Here is a 14087-nt window from a genome sequence, read left to right on the forward strand (position 1 = left end):
CAACAACTTTCACGATTTTGACATTGATAGCTCAGATTTCCCGTATACAGACTGATTACAGCCATTTCGTCTTTCTTTATTCATTTGCCTGGTTGCCAGCCTCGTATAGTTCACGCTTCAAAGACGGTCGACATTGCCCAAATCTTTACAAGCCTCCTTGACACGCTCTGAGAGTGTCTTCTCGCCTTCACGAACCCAGACACGAGGGTCATAGTACTAAGTATTCACAGTTAGCTCACGTCCTATTGACGGACGACAGGTAACCCCTCACCTTCTTATTAGGCTTATCAGGTCCCTCTGGGTTACCAACTTGAGATTGAAGGTAATCCTTCTTCTTCTGGACGAAGTCCTATCAAGCGCGAGTCAGTCACAACCCAACCAATCACAAGAAATAGAAGACTCGCCCTGATACCAGCGAGGTATGCGAACTGGGTGTCAGTGTCGACGTTCATCTTGACGACACCGTTACCGACGGCAGTCTTGATCTCCTCTTTTGTGGAACCGGATCCACCGTGGAAGACGAGGAACCTATATGACGATAGAACGTGAGAACCGGAAGGCAAGAACGAGCAAGTACAGTAACAGATTCTCACAGAGGCTTCTCATTCTTTGCCTTAGCGCCCAACTTGGCCTTCGCATAGTCCTGGTGCTTTCCAAGTAGATCCGGTTGAAGTTTCACGTTACCTGGCTTGTACACTCCATGCACGTTTCCAAAGCCGGCAGCAATCGAGAAACCGGGACCGACCTCGCTGAGAGCAGTGTAGACGTCCCAGATGTCCTCGGGTTGAGTGTAAAGGGCGGCGTTGTCAACACCAGTGTTGTCTACGCCGTCTTCTTCGCCACCGGTGATACCGATCTCCATCTCGAGCCAGATACCGAGAGGAGCCATACGTTTGAAATACTTGACGCACGTTGCAATGTTTTCTTCTTTGGGCTCTTCGGAAAGGTCTAGCATGTGTGACGAGAAGAGAGGCTCTTGATGTTCCTTGTAGTATGCTTCGTCGGCTTCGAGCATCCCGTCGAACCAGGGAAGAAGTTTGTGTGCACAGTGATCGGAGTGAAGAATGACAGGCCTGCAGAAAACGTGAACACCGAATGCATGGTGAAGAGAGAGGAAGGAGAATTAATCGCATACACGCCATAAGCTTTAGCTACGGTTCGAATATGATGGGCAGCAGCAACGGCACCCGCGATAGACGCTTGTTGCTTGTCGTTCGCGAGGCCTTTGCCAGCAAAGTATGCGGCACCACCCTGAGAGACCTGCAGGATGATCGGTGCTTTGATGTCTCTAAATTTCGACTCAGTACAAGACGCACAAGCCGTAGCCGGACAAAAGCAGCCCACCTCGCAGCTTCCAAGACAGCGTTGGCTGTTGATGAAGATGTGACATTCTGCACGGGAATATAAGTTTTTTTGCTTGGGGAACCGCAGAAAGTACTCACAATGGCCTATTGAATTCCCATCCATCGACCGGTCAATCGCCGCAACAAAACGTATGTTGACTGTCACTTACGGGGATCGCAAACTAAACTCCACCATCTCAACCTCAGAGCCGTTCCAAAGCTTCGAATACGGCTCACCTTGTGTTCTTTAGCATAATCAAACACCTTAATCACATTCTCGCCAGTCAAAACGCCAGCCTGGATGTGGATAAGCGCAGGATGAGCGATCGACCAACCACTTTAGCCCACAAAAGCGCGAGAACACTTACTGGAACGATATCGAGAAGACCCATGTTTGGCTTAAGAGAACGTGGAAGTAGGAAGTTAAGTTGTGTTTTAGGCCGCGGGACTCAAAAATCCTGAACGGAGTATCCCGGGGACCGGCAACCAGCTATCGACGATCAATATAAACTGAGGTAGTCGGTCCGGTGGTACGACCGGTCCCTCGAAACAGTATCCTTGAAAACGAAAACGAACTAACTCTTTAAAGTCAATACGTATCATATATCTGCTAGTAGACCATGTTCAATCATCTTTACTTTGTATACTTGATCGAATCATCATAGAACACAGCGCGAGACCGTCATTCAGAGAAACAAAAAATAAAAACAACGAATTATGCTGGAATAAATAATCCAGTGACAATGACGAATGTGAAGACATAACAAGTGCTGGCTAGAAGGCTACAGTGGATATTAACGAGACAGTGAACAAGAAGAAAAAGAAATTTGAGTAAACAAGGAGAGGAGAAAGGTAGGCGCATTTCACGCTATTACTTATTAATGAGAAAATGTAAAGTGAGACGAGTACCTCAGATACCATCAACAGCGTCCCATCGTAATCGCTTCCCCTCGACAGGCTTCCAGTAATATTGTTTATATTTTTTGGTTTCGTTCCTTTTCCCCGCCCTTGGCATAATGCTTCTGATAAGAGTTGCTCGTTCTTGATCTTCGTCTCGTTCAGGGACATAAAAGTAGTGAGCTTCCATCAAGCGATCTGAAGAGTCCTGAAAGAGAGATATGATTCAGACAAAAATAAAGCAACGAAAAAAAGACAAACATACCCTGCCACTGCTGTCGACCCTACCAAACATCCCACACCTCGTCATACCCAACTCCAGGACCCTCACAAGCTCATACATCCACCAATCTTTCTCGCCCCTCTTTTGTTTCGCTTCGACTTCCCCTTCCTCGTCTTTGGGTTCCAACCCCTCGGCCAACCGAACCAACACCCCAGCGCGATTCTCGAGTAAGGATTTATAAAGCACCGACACCGTATGTGAGGACGCACGAGACTGCGCCATCGTCTCGATGAGGAGTCCGATTATTTCAGCATCACGAGGATCGAGGGGAGATGGTGGTTTCGGGAAGGCACTAGACGACGGCTTTGTACGAGTTGACGCCTTGGAAGATTTAGCAGATCCACGTAATTTCGACTTTGCTTTCTTTTCGACTATCTCATCTTCTTCCTCATCACTGTCAACCTCGTCAGCACTCTCATCGCCATTCTCTTCTTCCTCGGTTTCCGAAGACATCACTGACGAAAGTGGTGAAGACGATCTTCTTTCAGCCACTTTTGTCCGGTCCTCCTCGTCCGAATCTGAAGAATCTGAATCAGACTCAACAATCATCCGCAAAGCCCTTGAGCGTGTGGTGCCGGATTTCCCAGCTGAAGCGGGCTTCGTAGGTGCTTTAGTTGCCATCTTCGAGGTAGACGAAACTTTGTCCGGTTGTTGACGCAAATATCGTGTCGTCGTGTCCCGCTTCTCCTGAACTGGCTTCACAGACTCACTAATCTTCTTCACTCGTGCCTTAGATTTAGGGTGTTTCTGAACCTGCGGCTGCGGTCGCTGTTGGCTCTTCGTATTATACGCCTTCATCACCCCTACTCGCCTAACTCTGACCACGACTCTGTCCGGTGAAGTAGGTGCAGGTCGGATAGAATGCCCGTGCGGGTGTGGATGTGGGGCACGATGAGAGAGTGAAGGGCTGAAAAAGTCGGCATCGAAGTGCGGACCACCAGAGTCAACCCGAAATCTTTTCGTTGGTGGCCCAGTACAAATTGACTGAGACTGACGCTTTTTACCACCGTTTGTGTGTACTGTTCTGTTCGTGAGAGCAGTGGGGTAAGGTTCGTTGATAGGGACAGAGGTGTTGGGGAGGAGCGGTGAAGCAGGAAGGGTGGTATTGACCACCTCGCTTGTTGTGGTTCGCAACACAATTGCCTCCTTCTCTCCTACTTCAGAAATCTCCTCGCCAGGTACTTTGATAGGAACAACGGCCTCCGCTACCTCCGTCTCCATCGCATATATGAGGTCATCAAGACTTGGTGTGGTCCGTGATGAGCTAGGGAGACTAGAGAGGGGGCTAGAGAAGGGGAATGCGGGCGGCATAGGTTCCGGGGCCTCGCCAGGGGGCGATGTCGATGTCGACGGAGTATCCACGATCGTTGTTGTCGTTGAGCTTGTGGCATCATTCAACGGGCCGCAGAGCTAGGTAAACGAGTGAGTCACGTCAGCCAATTTATTTGAGGGATATGGATGATAATCAGCGAAATCGCACCTCAGCTGAAAGATCTGAATACCCAACAACATCTTGCCCGATCACGACCTTCTCTGCGTCCGAACAAAGCCCTTGTTCCACAGTGGCGACGGAGGCTAAACTTTGCTTAAGCAGTTCGGTCTAGAGGACCATAACGGTTAGCTGATTTCATTCGATGGGTGACTAAACCTCCCTGTGTTTCGTGAGAATCATCACCATTTGAGTCAATGCCACCCATCACGATATCTTCTGTTGGCCTAACCATATCCCCGGGTGGTGATACAGAGCGATAACCCTCCAAACAGGAAGGACAGCCACTTTCAACTGTCGCAACGTCGTCTGGACAGCTTGGTGAAGAATCCGAGGGCTTTTCACGGATAGGTGAAAGTGAGGAAGCTGGAGACATCGGCGGGGAGGATGCTGGCAGTGAAATCTCGCGTGGCCTCATGGGAGAAGATCTTGAAGGGGCGATTGATTTATCATTCACGAAAGAGCGACCCTGATGAACTAAACCGGACTGAGGCGCAGGTTCTGAGACATGCCTTGCAGGGCTGGGGAAGGACTGCGATGTTCCAAGGTCGGAGTCACTGGTGGGCAATGGCGAAGGCAAAGAAATAGCTGGTTCTGAACTGCGTTTTTGGGCTTTAATTTCTGGAAACCTCGTAGTATTTGTCCAAAGCCCACGTTCAGAGGAAGTTTCGAAAGTCGTTGAGCGACGACGTCCTGGGGAAAAAGAATAAGAATTCTGGTCCTCTATTCTATCTCTTTCCAGAAGTTCTTCTTCCGCGTCTGAGAGTGACTGCTCTGCTAATGAGGGCTCCCGCGAATAGCGAAAAGGAAGACGACGGCGAAAATAACCATCTGTTTCGTCCTCCTCCTCAGAGGAGTAGAAGATATGGTCAACCAGTGAAACCGACGGCTTGGTGGGGGAGCCTGATATCCGCCGGGAATAGTTTGAGTGCGATGCTTTGATCACTGGTTGACTGACTGAGCTCAATGAAGATGACGTTGAGCTCGAAGAAGACGACGAGGATATATTACGATGAGAGTCCATGTTAAGAAGCCGAATATCCCCAAATAACTCCTTGAAGCTGGGTAACGTTTGTCGTGGAGGTGTAGGTCCGGAATCGCGTGATACAAACTTCCCATTCCCATTCCCATATTCAGCTCTCTCTACACCCAGCTCTCGTTGTAGCTCGTGTTCACGTCCTATACTCCTATCGTAACGCGCGTTCATATGCGTAAAATATGGACTTGAATTGTGAATTGTCGTGTAGGCGTGTTGAGATGAATACGAAATGGGTGACATAGGTGGTGAAGATGAGGGACCTGCATCAGAGGGCCACGAGGAAGACGAAGACGACGACACCGGTGAAGACAATGCACGGGATGACTCTGAGGAAGCACGGTAAGTGTATGAGTGGGGCGAGTACATCGCCGTGGATGTTGGTGACAGTACAATGATAAGAGGCAATCCCATCACGTGTAGTACTCTTTCCAGTAAACGCGTTTCGCGCGGAGATTCAACTTCGACGCGTGACGCGTCGATCACGCCCCCACCCGGACCGTTCCGCGGCCGCTAAACGTAACAGATAGATAGATAGATTACGCAGCATGGTCCCACAAGGGAACCGCCGGAACTACTAGAGTGCTGTCATCGAGTCACTCATACAGAAGAAAGGGTAGAAGGGATTACGGATTACTTGTTTATCAGTTCTATCTATTTCTTATCCTTGTCCTTAGTCTGGGAATCCTCCATGCTCATAACGATCACTCTAGCTATAGTTTCATCCTCACCCTCATCTTCGTCCATCGTTGGGCATCTTCGTCCATATCAACATCCTGCTCTTGTGTGGACATGGCAATAGCCTGCTGTAACATTGCTTCTTCCTCATTGTCTGTGGGATCCGCAGGTATCGTGGGCGTAGCACCGGACGTTTGCGAGGACTGAGAGGTTGGGTTGTTGGTAGAGCTAGGTGCCGAAGCAGCTTCTCGTGCTTGTACTTCTTGCATTGAAAGTCAGGATCCACCCCAAACTCAAAATTTGTTGGCATTGGAACCAGATCCTGAAGCACCGCTACCACCAGTGCCGCCGAGCTCTGCCGGAATACTGGCGCTACGATCTCCAGAAAGAACCGGAGACGATATCAGGACATACGATATTAGGTTCGAGCTCACTGGTACAATCACCAGATGTCTACACCCGAAAGAAGATAAGTAAATCTTTCTGCAAGTCAAAATCGTTAAGTTGAGTTGAAACGCACGAATTATCACTGCTACTCAGCACTGATTCGAACGAACACAAGGAGGGACCGGGACCCACCAAAGAACAGAACCATAACAGCGCAATCCGCCCGGCAGCTAACCCAGACGAGATATATCCTGCGTCCGAGCCACATCCCTCTCCCGAATGATGAACGTCACGATCCACCTACCAATTGTGACCTCCACCCGGATGTAAATGAGAAGGAAGAACGCCAAATTCGGTGGGAGAAGATCTGCTTGAACGATCCGTCGGAAGTAGCAATCCGTGACCTTTCTCCCCGACAGGTTGTGCTATTTCCCGAAGACAGACTGCGAGGTATGTTGACATCAGCTGGGCTCTAAGGGGCTTAAAATTGAAGGCCAAGAACGCGGTGTTGATGACTGCAAACCCGAGAGAAATAAGGAAATGGAACGACCACCGGTCGCGATGCGAGAACTGTGTAGAGACCAGAGGTGCAGCAAAGGCTCCGAGGCCGTAAACGCCATGAAGCAAGCCCATTTTGACTTTGGTGAATTTCTTCAGGGAGACAACGAAAGTATTAGCCTGCGTATTGATAATTATCAGTATGATGGAGTGCAAAGGGCCGCGGCAAAGCTGAACTGCCACAACCTGGCGGAGTGTGAATATGAACCTTCAAATATCAATATTCAATGACAATGCCGCACATCGTTTCTGGAGTACCATTCAATCCCAGCTCTCAATCTCAGATATCCTCCTGCTTGTTCTCGTCGTTGCTCATCAAGAATATCGCTTCCTCCACTCTTGGGCCACTTTCATTGTCGCTTCAGCGCAACGAAACATTTCCCGCTCCTCGATTCATCGCAGACAACCCAGATGGGCCGAATACAACAGATCCCCCGGGATGGCTCATTGACCCGTCCAAACCTCATTCCAACACTCTCGTCGTTGAACTCGAAGAGAAACTCGGCTCTGGTCGGACAGGCATCGCGTACTCTGCACGGATCCTCGATGGTGGCTCTTCTATCCCAGGTTCTCCTAGACCCACGCACGTTTGCATCAAATTTGCAATGCCTTATCATTGTCGGAGCCTAGCTCGAGAAGCATGGTTCTATGACCAGCTTCCCGAGGAGCAAAATTTTCAAGGCATCATAACCCCAAGATACTACGGGTTCTTTACGTCTTCACTTGGGGATGCCAGTACTATTGTGCCCTGGGAAGAGGGCAAGGTCGACATGTCTTTGATAGCCCCAGAGGATTACGACGAAGAAGGGGACCTACACCTCGATTTTCTACCCGAAGACAGGATGAAGTCTACAGCGGTCGTGGTCAATGATGCCTATACCTCCTCAGTAAGGTCTTTCTTCTTCACATGTATACTGGTAGACTAATCCTGCACAGAGCTGGTATGATTGGCAGGCTGATCCCAAGAATCCTCTTGTCTCGGTTTTGGTGCTGGAGAAGCTGGGCGACGTATTCGATCGGGAAGAAAGGGACAAATCACAGGCAGCAATGAAGTGAGTAAGAGATACCCTTCACCGAATGCGCGAAACTCACCCAGAACTCAACCGTAGGGATATGTCAGACCTCGAAGAGATCATGACGGATCTGACGGCTGCCTACGTCGTACACGCCGATGTACGGCGGTTCAACTTCCTCAAAGCGCCTGAGGATTCGTCGAGTATATGTCCCCGACATGGACATGCCCATAGGCATCGGGTTATTGACTTTGATCAGTCCCTGAAGACGGATGAGAATGCTGTGGAGTGGAACCCATGGTTTCGTATAACAAATGTTGCAACTATGGAGTATCCGCAATTTTGGTGTGAGTTCTCTTGGTAGGATCATATACAGGGAATGTAAATTTATTATATCTCAGAGAGTGGATTTGTTCTGCTCAACAACGTTCGTGTTCTTCGCTTCACCTCTGTTGCCTTCTTCACCTCCACCTTGAACTGCCTCCGGACAGCGTTCGTTACTCAACGTCACCCATTCGCACTTTCTACTGACCCCTCTTGCTGTTACGCTAGATCCGAGCCCAATCTGGTCAATAGTGTCTGTAAGTAGTATGGTCGGTTCGTAACCTTTATTGTCTGCAAACAACAAGAGAAACAGGGCTCGATAAGATCCGGGTACCTCTGACTGTAACTGTAGATCTCTTGTTCCAATGGCAAGGGAAATCCTCGATGTTGTCCTCAGGTAATTACCTCCGACGAACTTCAATCACTGAGTCTGCTCGTCACATTCTGCTGGATATCAGGCGAATACTTTGACCATCTGGTTCGGTCACTCTAAAAGCCCTTCACATTTACATATGTAGGCGTGTTTCTGTCCCTTTTCACTGTTTTCGGTCGTGATCTTTGGCGTCGAAGACTACGCTTATGTCTCCTTAGGTGAAGTGCCTTTCCTACTAAATCGTGTTTACACTTCGGACTTATCAACACTAAAAAACAGACAGTAATAGATTCATCGATATCGAAGGCAAAAGTCACCAGATGGTCAGTCACAGTTTGTGTATTTCTGCAGAGCGATGTGTTACACACAAGCCGTCTGGTGCTCAACACACGGGCGAAACCCGATTCTAGCGATTCGATGAGCGCTTAAACCTTCGGTTGTGTAGCATACTTTATAAGAGAATTATCGTAACGACATGACGATCATGATCATGAGCATCGCAATGTCAATCGGTTGCACCAAGTACCTGAGCCAGCGATCGTCAGTTAGCGCTTCGTTTGTACGCGGAGGCACGGCGGTGATGACCACGATAGACAAACTCCATGTCGAACTTGGGCTGGGCCTTGACGTGTCTCGTCGGCACTGCAGAAGGATGACTAGGCTGATGCGTACTCTGGAAAAGCTGTCTTGTGCTCGGATGGGATACCTGTATCTGTTATGGCAGTGATCCAGAAGGTGCGCGAGGTGAATCTGAGTTGGCTTTTGTAGGTGTAGGTTGTCCTTCCAGAGCTCTCCCCACTACTCCATATTATCCGCATCGTCGATCCCCCGGTTTTTGTGATAGTTGCAACAGCGCACACAGCGTCGATGCAACAATGGACTGTCAACTTGGGTCAACTTGGGGTCGTCCTCGACTAGCAGTGGAACCATATCTTCAGACTCCACAATTAGGCGAAGGCTGCCAGTCCCTGTGAATGCAACTACGCGGAAACGAAATCGAGGGATTCCGATTTGAATCGGTTGTAGCCTCCATTTCATCGAACTCCCTCTTCCGTTCGTCCCATATGTCCTGCGCGGTCACATCGTTATTTCGCCCCGCTGGCCAGAGGGCGATGAAGCTGCAGCATCGGAGGCGTTGTGGGAAGTGTTGTCGATGAGCACTAGCGGTGTTGACTAGGTGTTGACTGGTATCTGTTGAGCGTGTCCAAGGCCAATCCGCAGGCGGTCGGCCCGATATATACCGTCATCAATCAGGTGCGATCTACTTACAATATTTTTTTCGTCTTCTTCAGATGCTAATCGTTTTACTTTACATCCCTTACACACCAGGAAAAAACTTTCCTCGACAATGGTTGAGAAAAAAGAAGAACTCTTCCCGACAATTGGTGCACTTGCAGATCAAGCCGACAAATTATCTGAAAACTTGAACGGTGACAGTGAAGGTCAGACAACGGCGAACAACGACCAAGATGCAGATGAACGGCCCTTGCAAGAGATAGAGTCGCTGTGTATGAAATGCGGTGAACAGGTGTGTGCGGTTCTTTTTTATATATATGAAATGTCAGTGGATGGATGCGGTTGTCCTGCAGGGTGTAACTCGAATGATGCTCACGTCGATACCATACTTCCGTGAAGTGATTGTGATGTCTTTTCGCTGTGAACACTGTGGTACGACGAACAACGAGATACAGTCGGCAGGGACAATTCGATGTGTGTGTTCCCTTCCTCTCTCTTTTCCATTTCCGGTGCGATTCTCAATACATTGTTTTTCTCGCAGCCGAAGGAACGCTATACACTGCCAAGATCCTCGCTCGTTCAGATCTTAACCGTCAAATCGTTCGAGCTCCAACATGTTCCATTCAGATACCTGAACTCGAACTTACCCTCCCCGCTACGTCTCAAGGACAACTCACCACTGTCGAAGGTCTCATTCGAGACGTAGTAGCCGATCTCGAAATCGACCAACCGGTACGAAAGTATCAAGATCCCTCTACGCATGGCAAGCTGCAGGTTTTGATCGACAAGTTGAAAACGATTCTAGGTGACGAGGAAGAAGAGGAAGACACAAATGCAGAGTTGAAGACGGTACAGGTGGGGAAAGCATCTCAGAAGGAACATCTACATATGTCTGCGTTTACAGTGAAGTTGGACGATCCTGCGGGGAATTCGTGGATTGAGTTTGTTGGGAGTATGGCTGATCCCAAGTGGAATATGCGGACGTATTCTAGGAGTTTAGAGCAGAATGTTGCGTTGGGGTTGGTTGCAGCACCTGATGAAGCTGCAGGTGAGCGGTAAAGACATCCCGAGACACGATCTTGACATGATACGGCGGTTTAACAGGCGCAAGTCAAGGGAAAGTCAAAGTCTCTCTTGATGGTATCGATGACGATGACGACACTATTGGGGGTGGTGCGGAGGGAACGAACGAAGAGATAATCGTCTTCCATGGAACATGTTCCAGTTGTGGGCACCCGCTTGATACGTTGATGAAGAAGATCAACATCCCCTATTTCAAGGTGAGTGATAGATATCTTTGACGGTGATTCATTCACTGAGTCCCACTAGGACGTTTTTATCATGTCTACCAATTGCGATAAATGCGGGTATAGGGATAACGAAATCAAGTCGGGTGCAGCTATATCGGACAAGGGCAAGAAAATCACTCTCAAGGTTGAGGATAAGGATGATATGAGCCGAGATATCCTGAAGGTGATTATGACCCGATATTCGCATCCAGATTGAACCGACGTTTTATTTTGATAGTCTGAAACTGCAGGGCTTAGCATCCCGGAAATCGACCTTGTTGTCACGCATGGGACGCTAGGTGGGCGGTTTACGACTATCGAAGGGATTTTAGAGCAAGTGTATGAGGAGTTGTCCGAGAAGGTAGTCAGAGGCGACGCGTCCGAGGCCCGCGAAAGAGAAAAGTTTGTGGAGTTCTTGGGGAAACTCAAAGAGGTATGCCGTATCTATTTCCTGGGGACTGGTACTCTTTTACGAGCTCGATCCAGGTCAAGTCGTGTGCCCATCCATTCACAGTCATTCTCGATGATCCTTTGGCGAACTCTTATATCCAGAACCTCTATGCTCCTGACCCTGATCCAGCGATGATGATCGAGACGTATGAGAGAAGTTGGGAGCAGAACGAGGAACTTGGTCTGAATGATATGAAGGTGGAAGGTTACGAAGAAGATGCGAATGAATCGAAAAACGAGAAGAAAGAGGTAACACCGACTTCATGACCATCATTTATAAGCAAGAATTTAGCCGCCAAATTTATGTACATAAGAACTGAAGAATAGGTGCCACCATCGACATCCACCACCCCACGATTCTCGTATCCCACGTTGACGGACACTGAATAGTCCACTTCCAGCCAGCTGCAACCATTGTGATCCGTTCCATTACCATCGGTCCATCCAAGCTTGATCAATATTAATGATCGCTCATGTACAATAGTTTAACATACCAATTACAATACAGAAGTCAAAATGTATCAAGGCCACCACTAATAAGCAGCTATGATGGGGGCAGGTTGAGCCGATTGCATCTGTATAAGCATAGAATCGCCTGATGAGAATCTTAGGAGCAGTTTCTGCAAATTGCGCTTACGCATCAGCTTTACAGTCGGGGAGACTAGGCTGAGGAAGGGAACTGATAGAATCCCACTATCGTCAGCGTACGGAGACGGGGAAGCAGGTATGCAATCACCAGGATAATGTGGTATGAGTGATGAGAGACTGACATTGACCTTCTTCGACAAGTTTCCTCCGACGAATGTCTCATCAAGCGTCTAGAACCGAAGCAATTCCTTCCCCGATCCGCCCATGACAACGTTCGGGGGGATCCTCCGCGCAAAAATTATTTTCTTTGGTGTTCCTTGACTTTCAGAATATCAGCGAGAAGAAGCGGGATAATCGTTTGATTTCGACTGAAGGTCTAAAAGATTTCCGACCGAGGATGATTCACAATTCCACCTGTATTTTTATTGCCTCGTTTGTGTCTATTGGACTTCGATACCCACGATTGAACCTAGTACATGGTCGGAGTCTTGGAAACTCCAACTAGCCTCGAATAAAGTAATCGCAGATAATCGACGTTGAATTTCATTCGAGAATGGATTCCTGTTTTCTACTTCGATAGGAACCTAATCTATCCCGTGCAGATACCGTACTCGACGTATCTTGAACGGAACTTCGTGTTCATGTGGTAGGTCACAATCGACCAGATATTCTTGGATCACTCTGCAGTATAAGGACGATAGTGATCCGTGATCATAGCGGGGTCAACTTGGGCTTCCACCACGATTGGAACCTCTGGTCCTGGCGTTCTTGTACTCCTCCGGTAGAACGGTATCGTGCGCAGATTTTCTGGGGCACGTCCTTCGGCATCCAGTTTCTTTCTCTCGCGCTCAGTCTGAACGTTCGGTGTCAACTCAGAAGTCTCGAAAGACCGAAGATAACGCACGATTCCAGAACCTGCCATTCCACGCTCAAGGCCCTCCAGTAGGGTGCACGCCTTACAAAGATCATTACTCGACATGTATCCACAACGCTTGCAGGTTTCTATCCAGACGGAACAAGTTTTAACTCGGTTGAGTGAAAAAAAAGAATATCATACGTTGCGATTTTTGCCCTGCTTTTACTTCCTCCCTTATTTCGAAAGCCTCTCCAGAGTGGATTATATCTATTATTGCACTGGGCCGGGCAGCTTCAAGCTCTTTGAGAAAGGTCCGTGCATGACCACGATAGGCATCAGGAGAATAAATGCACTCCGTGGAAAAGTAATCAAGCTTCTTAAAGTAGGCATACCTGCAGATCGTTAACCATCGACATGACATGGGGGCATGAAACAACGTACATGACTATCTCCTTTTCATAGGCGTACTTGAACGGCTTCGAACGTTTGATTGTGTCCTCGCCTTCTGTCACGATCGAAGTACATCGTCCTAGCCGTGCAATATCACCTCTCATGACTTGGGATCGAAAAACAAAAGTTAACCGTCGAGCAAAGAACGGGTGGTAAGATGTGAGCATACTATTCATCAGAACTGTCTCAGCTATATCATCTGCGTTGTGCCCAGTAACGATATGATCCACATTCAACATTGCCGCTCCTCGATCTAACGCCTGCCTACGAAATACACCGCAAAATGTGCAGTTGTTCTTCCGTCCGACCTGTGAAACGATAGCATCCATTGTCCATCCATACAGTTCGTCGTATGAGAGAATCTTAAGAGGCATATCGTATTGTTGTTGATTGCGTTTGACCGTCTCTAGCGAATCATCACGGTAGCCTGTAATCCCCTCATCGATGGACAACAAAAAGAGAATGAGGCCATAGTTGTACCGTTCATTCAGAGTTTTGAGAACGTGTGCTAGGACAGTGGAGTCTATCGTGGTTCTTAGTGAGAAGGCGGGGAAAGAAACTGAAGAGCGACGCACCCTTTCCCCCAGAAGCCCCAATCGCAACTTTATCCCCCGGTTTGAAAAGGCCAGCTCGGGTAATGGTATGGTGAACTTCAGTTTCGAACACGTAGAAGAAGCAATCTTTGCATACTTGCTGTCCAGTTTTTGGTCGTTTCAGGATCGCTTTGTTGGTCGAACATAGAGCGCAAAGTTTGGGGGCCATTTCCGAGGAAGCGATTGGGAAATTATGTAATGCACGAGTCGCGTATGGACGCGTCAGCCTCTTCTCCCACCTTGA

General features: G+C 48.4%; 7 protein-coding genes across 9 annotated transcripts; 2 read left to right on the forward strand and 5 right to left on the reverse strand.

Annotated features, from left to right (window-relative positions):
- Nucleotides 1-5: 5 nt before the first annotated feature.
- Nucleotides 6-1782, reverse strand: E1B28_003881 (uncharacterized protein). The gene is made up of 10 exons (XM_043148320.1): nucleotides 1712-1782; nucleotides 1581-1640; nucleotides 1514-1525; nucleotides 1443-1448; nucleotides 1345-1391; nucleotides 1136-1288; nucleotides 594-1073; nucleotides 405-528; nucleotides 272-349; nucleotides 6-216 (listed from the first exon to the last, which is right to left on the reverse strand). Exons 1-10 carry the CDS (start codon nucleotides 1733-1735, stop codon nucleotides 118-120), a joined length of 1083 nt encoding a protein of 360 aa, XP_043012915.1. The 5' UTR covers nucleotides 1736-1782; the 3' UTR covers nucleotides 6-117.
- A 471-nt stretch (nucleotides 1783-2253) lies between these two features.
- Nucleotides 2254-3834, reverse strand: E1B28_003882 (uncharacterized protein; the record flags this gene model as incomplete). The annotated part of the gene is made up of 2 exons (XM_043148321.1): nucleotides 2254-2448; nucleotides 2506-3834. 2 exons carry the CDS (start codon nucleotides 3832-3834, stop codon nucleotides 2254-2256), a joined length of 1524 nt encoding a protein of 507 aa, XP_043012916.1.
- Nucleotides 3835-4109: 275 nt separating this feature from the next.
- On the reverse strand, nucleotides 4110-5291 carry E1B28_003883 (uncharacterized protein; the record flags this gene model as incomplete). Its single annotated transcript, XM_043148322.1, has 1 exon — nucleotides 4110-5291. One exon carries the CDS (start codon nucleotides 5289-5291, stop codon nucleotides 4110-4112), a length of 1182 nt encoding a protein of 393 aa, XP_043012917.1.
- A 470-nt stretch (nucleotides 5292-5761) lies between these two features.
- On the reverse strand, nucleotides 5762-5995 carry E1B28_003884 (uncharacterized protein; the record flags this gene model as incomplete). The annotated part of the gene is made up of 1 exon (XM_043148323.1): nucleotides 5762-5995. The coding sequence occupies one exon, from the start codon at nucleotides 5993-5995 to the stop codon at nucleotides 5762-5764; it is 234 nt and encodes a 77-aa protein (XP_043012918.1).
- An 872-nt stretch (nucleotides 5996-6867) lies between these two features.
- On the forward strand, nucleotides 6868-8343 carry E1B28_003885 (uncharacterized protein). 2 transcript variants are annotated; one of them, XM_043148325.1, is made up of 4 exons: nucleotides 6868-7558; nucleotides 7608-7723; nucleotides 7781-8031; nucleotides 8086-8343. In XM_043148325.1, coding segments are annotated over exons 1-4 (1029 nt in total). In that variant the 5' UTR covers nucleotides 6868-6898; the 3' UTR covers nucleotides 8088-8343. The 2 variants fall into 2 exon arrangements, with proteins under 2 accessions (XP_043012920.1, XP_043012919.1); XM_043148324.1 differs by having other exon boundaries at nucleotides 7781-8343.
- A 1317-nt stretch (nucleotides 8344-9660) lies between these two features.
- Nucleotides 9661-11781, forward strand: E1B28_003886 (uncharacterized protein). Its single transcript, XM_043148326.1, has 7 exons — nucleotides 9661-9909; nucleotides 9971-10091; nucleotides 10159-10665; nucleotides 10722-10897; nucleotides 10947-11090; nucleotides 11145-11339; nucleotides 11393-11781. The coding sequence occupies exons 1-7, from the start codon at nucleotides 9730-9732 to the stop codon at nucleotides 11621-11623; spliced, it is 1554 nt and encodes a 517-aa protein (XP_043012921.1). The 5' UTR covers nucleotides 9661-9729; the 3' UTR covers nucleotides 11624-11781.
- A 42-nt stretch (nucleotides 11782-11823) lies between these two features.
- Nucleotides 11824-14017, reverse strand: NCS6 (nucleotidyltransferase). Of its 2 annotated transcripts, XM_043148328.1 has the most exons (10): nucleotides 13941-14017; nucleotides 13826-13879; nucleotides 13731-13773; nucleotides 13420-13677; nucleotides 13242-13356; nucleotides 13002-13192; nucleotides 12849-12946; nucleotides 12093-12797; nucleotides 11994-12035; nucleotides 11824-11931 (listed from the first exon to the last, which is right to left on the reverse strand). In XM_043148328.1, the coding sequence occupies exons 3-8, from the start codon at nucleotides 13735-13737 to the stop codon at nucleotides 12621-12623; spliced, it is 846 nt and encodes a 281-aa protein (XP_043012923.1). In that variant the 5' UTR covers nucleotides 13738-13773; nucleotides 13826-13879; nucleotides 13941-14017; the 3' UTR covers nucleotides 11824-11931; nucleotides 11994-12035; nucleotides 12093-12620. The 2 variants fall into 2 exon arrangements, with proteins under 2 accessions (XP_043012923.1, XP_043012922.1); XM_043148327.1 differs by having other exon boundaries at nucleotides 13420-13773; nucleotides 13826-14017.
- Between the last annotated feature and the right edge of the window lie 70 nt (nucleotides 14018-14087).

The sequence above is a fragment of the Marasmius oreades genome, chromosome 2 (assembly GCF_018924745.1).
Source record: "Marasmius oreades isolate 03SP1 chromosome 2, whole genome shotgun sequence".
Taxonomy (NCBI): domain Eukaryota; kingdom Fungi; phylum Basidiomycota; class Agaricomycetes; order Agaricales; family Marasmiaceae; genus Marasmius; species Marasmius oreades.